Source organism: Arachis ipaensis, chromosome B7, assembly GCF_059453495.1.
Source record: "Arachis ipaensis isolate K30076 ecotype BB chromosome B7, ASM5945349v1, whole genome shotgun sequence".
Taxonomy (NCBI): domain Eukaryota; kingdom Viridiplantae; phylum Streptophyta; class Magnoliopsida; order Fabales; family Fabaceae; genus Arachis; species Arachis ipaensis.
In genome coordinates this window covers 111,175,839-111,184,310 of record NC_142442.1, presented here as the reverse complement: position 1 = coordinate 111,184,310, position 8,472 = coordinate 111,175,839, and the positions used below count along the sequence as shown (strand labels likewise).

The following is an 8,472-nucleotide window of genomic DNA, read 5'->3' as shown; positions in this document are numbered from 1 at the left end:
AGCAGTTTCAGGCACTGGCCTATGGCCAACAGCAGTTTTTGGTATATGAGCAACAACAGCAGTGGCCGGCGTGGGAGTAGCAACAACCGTACATGTCGGAACTACAACCACCTCAGGCAGCGGAACCTTACATACCACAGATGGTAATTCCAACCGATTGTCAATTCAGTCCTTGCATGGAATTGATTCCATCAGCTTCTCTCAGGTCCTGAGGGACACAAATTATCTGTTTTCGACGCCAGAGCAGCAAGGGCCTAGTGCATCTGAGCAGTCTGTTGGTCGTCACGCCACATCAGGTAATGCCAGTGACTTCTCGATGGATCGCTCGCCATGTCATGTAGTTCCTCACTGTCCTTTTGCACCACCGCGTACCGAGTTGTTTGATTTGAATGAATACCTGCAGCATGAGGAGGGATTTCTAGGACATGACCTTCAGCACAAGTATGATTATAGCGTTGTGAGTGCTCCGGGCATAAGTGGTTCCGGTTTGTACGACATTAGCGGTGCTTCTGACATTGGCGGTGGTTTGGATGCCGGTATTCCTCAGGGTCATCCGTATAATTTACGGACACAGACTGTGCCCCCGGATAAATACACCCCATCTCAGTATTCGAAGAAGACACCGAGGAAGTAAGTTGTTGCAATTTATCTTATACTGTTCAGTATAGCTTTGTATTCAGTGTTGTTACTTATATTCAGTATTGTATCTCGTATTGTATATTTAGATGTTTCTATTTTTTCTTGTACTTATTATGGTATGTTTAGCTTTGTTATCGTACTTTTCTGTTTGAGACCAATTTGTTGCACTTTTTATCTAACTTCGTATTTATTATTCAATGTTTACCGCATGCATAAATAAATTGCGCAAACACATAAAAAAGCTTACACGCTAATGGGCGAGGATCGCGCATATCCCATGAATCCATCTCATTCAAGTAACGGGTTGACTTCGGTCTTTCTTTTGTCGTGCACCACAATGTCCAGTTTGTGATCACTTTCACTCCTTCATATCTAGCCTACGTAGATAGGACACCCAGAACAAACTCACCTCTGTAGACCTTGTAAATTTCAGACATCTTATACACGTCATGCACATATACTTGCCAATGAAGATGCTAGTTAGTGCAATATGCAAGGATGTGACAACATGGGAGTCGCTCAACCTGGAAATGACCACAATCACAGTGTCGTTGCGCAAGGTTAACAGTGTAAATGGAACCATCTTGCATTTTGCGAACCTCAAACATCTCATTGCGCCTGTCGAACTGATTGACCATAATGTTTCCTGCACGTCGAAAACTTTCTTCCACTCTTTTGAAAATTCTGAATACGTGAATCCGTCACGGACACGCTCATGAGCCTCGGCGCTCTTTCGAGTAAATAATTCGTTTAGCCGATAGAAAGTAGACCTAACAATGGCAGTCATAGGAAAGTTGTGTGCACCCTTCAGGACAGAATCTATGCACTCTACCAAGTTTGTCGTCATATGTCCCTAACGATGACCCCGTTGAATTCCAACACCCATTGCTGAACACCGATCTCATCACACCATTGAGTATATGCCTCACCCCACTCTTTAAGCCTTTGGTAGTTTTTGTTGTACTCTTGTTCCATCCTAGAATAGCATATTGAACAAACCATGTAATCATAAGCAGGTGCCACAAAATTACTATGAATAGGACCATAACAACGAATTCAAATACCTGTGTTAACCACGAGTTTATGCAAATACGGAGCCTTGAACCTCCTTAAGAAATTGGACCCGATGTGCTTGATGCAGAATATGTGCCACACTCTTGGTGGTGATCATGCATCATTACTGCGAGCTATCACTGCGTCGATGGAATTATCTCGGTCAGAAAATTGTCCACGCCATCAATGGTAACAACATATCTCCGCAAATTGGTTAGGAAAAACTCCCACGCGTTTTCCATCTCACCATCGACTATCGCAAATGCAATAGGCACAATGTTTTGGTTCCCATCTTGTGCAACCGCATCTAGAAGTTCACCTTTATATTTTCCGTACAGGTGTGAGCCATCAACCTGCACCAATGGCTTGCAGTGTCTGAATGCTACAATACACGGATAGAAATTCCAAAAAATGCGATGGAGAATTCTTTCACCTTGAATCTCCTCACTCTCACGATAAACAGGGAGCGTTTTTATTTTAACACGGGAGCTTGGCATCTTCGCAGTCGTTGCTTTCAACCATACTAGCAGAGTCTGGTAAGAAACTTACCAATCACCGAAAATGTTTGCGATAGATTTCTGCTTTGCCAACCAAGCCTTGCGGTAACTTACAGTGTACTTGAATCTGGACTGAACTTCTGCAATAATAGACTTCACCTTTATCGACGGATTTTCTTCAACCAATGGCCTAATGGCATCTGCAATTGTGTCTGAGTCCAACTTGGCATGATCTTGTAAAATCGTGCCCATGGTGCACGTGTGTTTGTCGTTGTATCTCCTGATCTCCCAACACCCATTCTTTCAAATCAAGCTAGCTCGGATAAGTCAATCGCACCTTGCACCATAACCCTTGCATTTCGCATAGAATGTCTGCGGCTCAGACTCATAAACAGTGTAATCAACTCCTCTAGAGATAGTGTAGCTTTTGATTGCAGACATCACTGACTCTCTAGAACCAAATTTCATTCCGACACTAAACTCACCATCTTACGCCGCAACATTGCCTTCAGCTACGACATGCGAACCACCGTCAGTCGGAGAAGGCAAATAAAATAAATAGTAGTGGTAACTTTAATTAATAACCATAAGATAACATACCGATATTTGCATACTCAGGAAATTTCGGGGCATGCATGGCTTCGAGATCCAGAGTCCGCATAAAACATGGAATGCCAAAGGGTGCTGACTTACAATCGCATGCGCCTCATTTTGTACCGCCGGATTGCCTGCCAAGTCTCCGTCATCGTTTTCATCATCGATTTCATAGTTGGCTTCAAACTCCTCTTCACTGTCATTGTTATTTTTTTCCCAATCTATATCCTCGAGTTCATCAACGTTGACATCGTCGCCAACTGCATCCATCCCCGTATGCTGTTCTTACAAAGATCATTTTGTAACTCTACAAAACTCATGGTACATAGAATAGCAAATAAAAACGGACATTCACAAATAAAAGTCACTCCTTCGTGTGTGTTTTTGGTATAATCTCACCGTTATAATACACTCACATATTTGCAATACCTTCCATAACCTCAACCTCACCTAACCCGACTTTTTTAACACAACTAATTGTCAAAAAAACTCACAAGTATGAGATATATGAAAGAAAGAGAAATGGGAGTAGAATGAAAGTGAGGTACAACTTGGGTTGAATTGAGTTTTGTATTTATAGGCAAGGCTGATAAACTCATATTTTATGATATATTTTGTGCTCAATTTAAGTGATTTATTCAACCCTTCACCCACTTATTCATGTGAAATTGCATGGTTTTACTTTCCCTTCCTTATTATGTGATGTATGTGAAAAACATGTTTCCTTTGCTTTAAAAATAATTATTTTAATTACCTTTTATTACCATTCGATGCCGTGATTTGTGTGTTGAGTATTTTCAGATCTCCTAAGGCAGGAATGATTTAAAGGATGGAAAGGAAACATACAAAAATGGAAGGAAAGCACAAAATGGAGTTTTTGAAGAAACTGGCAGCGACGCGAACGCATGGACGACGCGGCCGCATGCTTAGCACGAAAAGGCAGTGACGCGAACGCATGACTGACGCGGACGCGCGCCTTGAGCAGAACGCAGAGGACGCGTACGCGTGACCGAAGCGAACGCGTAATAAGGAAAAATCCAGATGACGCGACCGCGTGACAAACGCCACGCACCAGAAACTGCAGAAAACGCTCCCAGCGATTTCTGAAAGCCTTTTTGGCCCAGATCCAAGTACAGAAAGCAGAGATTAGAGGTTAAAAAGTGGGGGAATGCATCCATTCAAAAGGGAGGCCCTCAATTATTCACTTTTCATAGTTTAGATGTAGTTTTTAGAGGGAGAGGTTCTCTCCTCTCTCTTAGGTTTTAGGATTAGGATTCCTCTTAAAGGATTTAGGACTTCAACTCTTCATCAGGTTCAATATTTTTTTACTTTATATTTCTCTTTTACTTTCAGATACTTTAATGTTCTCATTTAATTACTTATGTTGCCAAATTGGCTTATGAACCATTCATGTTAGGATTTTTTTTATTTAATATAAACTGAGGTATTTCAGATTTGTGATTCTTATTTAGCTTTTTATATTCCTGGCTTAAATTGATTAATTGGTAACTCTTGAGTTGTCAAACTCATCGTGATTGATAATTATTATCTTTGCTGATTGATCTAAATTCCTATAACTCTAGTCCTTCCTTAGGAGTTGACTAGGACTTTAGGTGTTAAATTGATTTATCCACTTGACTTACCTTCATAGTTAGAGGTTGACTTAGTGGGAGCAAAATATAATTCTCATCACCATTGATAAGGATAAATAGGATAGGACTTCTAATTTTCATACCTTGCCAAGAGTTTATTTTACAGTTATTTATTTATTTTACTTGTCATTTAAATTACTTGTCCCTTACTTTCAAAACCCCCAATTTACAAAACTCATAACCAATAATAAAAACACCTCCCTGCAGTTCCTTGAGAAGACGACCCGAAGTTTAAATACTTCGATTATCAATTTTAAAGGGATTTGTTACTTGTGACAACCAAAACGTTTGTACGAAAGAATTTTCTGTTGGTTTAGAAGCTATACTTACAACAAGATCATATTTTTATATTTCTTTACCAATAGAAAAATCGATCGTCAAAGATTCTCGATTAAAATATTATTTTTATATAAAACGTAGGCTGCATTTTGCAGCTTCCAAAAAACTTTTTTGACCCACTTAAAACGCAACCTGCATTTTTAGGTTTCCAAAAAATAAAAATAAAAAAAGTCAATTTCTAAACACAACCTGTATTTTGAATTTTCAAAAAATAAAAAAAAATTGCCCATTTCCAAATGCAACCTGCATTTTGGGCTAAAAACCACAAACAAAAAATTAAAAATTAAAAAAACTGAAACTTTATAAACATAGCCTGCCCTTTGGTTGCACAAAAAAATTGAAAAAGGTAATAAAGACAAAACATAACCTACATTTTAACAGGACAAATGTTTGATATACGTCCATTTTATTGCATTACATTGTAATCATTCCCATTTTGAAAAAAATCAGCCAACAAAAAATGAGGATATTTCTAAAATATAAATCTCGAAATTACTTTTTCCCCGACAGTAACGTACAGCTGAACACAAAAATTGAAAGCAAATAAAAGTGAGCGAAGGGAACGACTGTCGCAGTCTCGCAGACGCCAAATTAAAGGCTACGTTGCTGCATCTTATAAAAATAAATAAGAGCAATGCTAGGGGCCAGCAACTTTTGTGATTGGTAGCCATCAAATAGCCATCAATGATGATCTAATGATGTGAGATTGATGTGAGTTTTCATCTAATGACTCACCTTTCTCTGCTGGCTACATGCTGGCCAAAATTCAACAAAACTGCTGCCCCCTAGACTTTTCCAATAAATAATAATATACAAGAAACAATAAAAAATCAAATAGTTTAGAAATTAGAATGATCCTATTTAATATTTATTAATTATTATTAAAATAATTATATAATTTTAAATATAACAAATATGTAATTATAAATTTATATATATATAATTATAAATATTATATTATATAAGATAACTTTAGATATTTTTTTTAGAATTATCGACAAATGAATATTAATCCTCACTCATCATATAATACAAACGTTACCCGATTCTGAAAATACAGCAAATACAAAAGAAAGGTTCAATTTGTGATTCAGGAAGAATTGAAGCTCTCTATTCTTGATATGTTATCGTGTAGAATACTACTATAGCTTAGTGTATATATAGTTTTAATCATGTTGACATGTATATATAATAGATGCTTAGATACATGGCCGGAGATTATTAACCACATGAATTTTCATTACTATAAGAAACCTTAGCTTAGCTTGTATGTGTAGCGCAGCTATTATATCTTCTTACAAGGAACAATAATGTAACGCACGATGGTGTTGGTACTTCAATTATTCTTTGTATGCAAAGACAAATATATAGATTATATATATAATGTTATACTGATATGTCCATATCAAAGGTCAGTGCACGCACGTAGCAACAGAAACATTAATTAATTAATTAAAAATCGACATATATATATATATATATATATATATATTAGCTTAACATATATACTACACATACATAGGTACGCATATACAATAAGTTAATAATTAATTAATTAACTAATTAAGGTAAATATGCATGCATGCACATACATTATTTTACAGAAGGTGATGATGATGATGATGAGGCCAAGATTGAATCCCAAGAGGAGCATCGTCGAGTATGTGCAGCATAGAAGCCGAAGAAGAAGACATCATCATTATTTCAGCATTGTTATTATTATTATTATTATTATTATTAGGAGTAGGTGAAGGTCCTCCTGATGAGAATGCTATCAAGCCAGCAGCAGCAGCATCCATTATCTCAACACTACTAGCAGTATTATTAGCGTTGCAGTTATTATTATTGTTATTACCACTGTCGATCCAATGCAATAAGTTGGGATAATCTTCTAGAAGCTGTTGGTATTGGAAGAATGATGGAGAAGGAGGCACTGTTTTTGTTAATTTAGTAGACTTGTTGAGCTTAAGCGAGTGTTGGGAGGAAGGTGGTGGTGGAGGGTAATGGTTGCTGTTAATTGTTGATGATCTGGTTTTAGTGGTTTCTTCAGGGATTGGGAAAGGATGAAGCAATGGCGAGAGGAGGTTTTGATTATGATTATGAGAGTGGGAGATATGGTCATTGAACAGGGATGATGGGGTTTGGAATAATAATAATGGATCGTGTTGTTGCTGATGCTGCAGTTGATGATGAAGTAGCAGAGGAGGAGGAGTAGTAGTAGGAGCTCTCTTTTCCCCACTTTTATGAAATATTCTGCATATTACCCACTCATCCTGCATCTCTCAAACAATTAATTAATTAAGATGGCTCTCTAGGAATTCACATGTGGGAATGAATAGTAGGTAGAAAAGATGGATTGGATCACATGAAGACAAGAGAAACAAGAGCAGAGAGTAAAAAGGGTCAAGTTTAGGAACAGGAAATGATTCATTAGTCAACCCAAAAGTGAAGACATAACTTGATTCACACGGTACACAGAAGCCAATGTAAGTAAGAGTGATTGCTTTGGGTGTATGTACCTTAGAGAGGGAAGGAGAGCTGTGAGGGTCCAACCGGAACTCATGCATTACCCATTTAGTCTTCTGACCGCGGGGGGCCCTCCCTTTGTAGAACACCAACGTCTTCTTCATCCCAACAAGGCCACCGCCGCCGTAGACTTGCTTGTCCTTGCCGGTAGCCTTCCAGTACCCAGCAGCGGTTGCTCTGTTAGTTCTGAGGCCCGTTGGGTATTTTCTGTCTCTCACACTGTACAGATACCACTCTCTCTCCCCCATCTTTGCCACTTCTGCCGTACATGCCATTTCATCCACCAACATCACATTCACATTTTTTCTTTTTTAAAGAAAGAAAGAACTCAACACTTACAGCCAAGCTTATTACGATTGAAGAATAAATTAAATTAAATTCAGACCTGGAAGTTCCCATGGCTCGCATCGATTGAGATCAACCTCCACAAAGTTGACATGAGTAGTAGTAGTAGTAGCAGTAGTAGCATTTGTATTATTGAAGACCTTGGAAGCCAAATAGAAGGTAATGAGTTCTTGATCAGTTGGGTGAAACCTGAAACCCGGTGGCAAACCTTGAGCGTTTCTCTTTTCATGATCACTCAGCTCACACGCTAGCTCTTCCATTGATAGCATCATCATCATCATCATCTATGTATCACACAGTAACCATTAACCATGCACCTCATACATACATATATATATATATATATATATAATGAGGTACCTGCCTCTTCTGAAAACGAGGGAACTGAAGGAGGAGGAACATGTATCCATTATTTATATAATTATTTAGTTATTTTGTCGTATACTATCATTACTTCAAAACACATACAATAAATCAATAATGCTGTTTTGCACACATTTTGGTTTACCAAACTTACTTATTTATACATTAATTAAAAAACAAATATTATACGTACCTTTGACATTATAACTTTAATTTTAGAATATATTCTACAGAGCGAAGTTCTAAGAAAATCCCTGTCAAAAAAAAATGTTCTAAGATAATCATTTCAAACAGACATTATTAAGAGTGAAATGTTTGTTTTTACACTTTAAATCAAGAATTAAGGAAATTCATTAAATAAATTCCTGAAAAAAAAAAACGAACGGATAATTTCGAAGGTAATTTGAGGAGAAAGCCAAGAAGGGTTGCATTAAATGCGTGGTTGGTTGCAGAATTTAATTCAG

General features: G+C 37.6%; 2 protein-coding genes across 2 annotated transcripts; both read right to left on the bottom strand.

Annotated features, from left to right (window-relative positions):
• Nucleotides 1-1,482: 1,482 nt before the first annotated feature.
• LOC148553733 (uncharacterized) lies at nucleotides 1,483-2,657 on the bottom strand. Its single transcript, XM_088494862.1, has 4 exons — nucleotides 2,527-2,657; nucleotides 2,304-2,469; nucleotides 1,834-2,225; nucleotides 1,483-1,615 (listed from the first exon to the last, which is right to left on the bottom strand). Exons 1-4 carry the CDS (start codon nucleotides 2,655-2,657, stop codon nucleotides 1,483-1,485), a joined length of 822 nt encoding a protein of 273 aa, XP_088350988.1.
• A 3,715-nt stretch (nucleotides 2,658-6,372) lies between these two features.
• LOC107607453 (NAC domain-containing protein 46) lies at nucleotides 6,373-7,929 on the bottom strand. The gene is made up of 3 exons (XM_016309409.3): nucleotides 7,686-7,929; nucleotides 7,294-7,559; nucleotides 6,373-7,047 (listed from the first exon to the last, which is right to left on the bottom strand). The coding sequence occupies exons 1-3, from the start codon at nucleotides 7,927-7,929 to the stop codon at nucleotides 6,373-6,375; spliced, it is 1,185 nt and encodes a 394-aa protein (XP_016164895.2).
• Nucleotides 7,930-8,472: the final 543 nt, after the last annotated feature.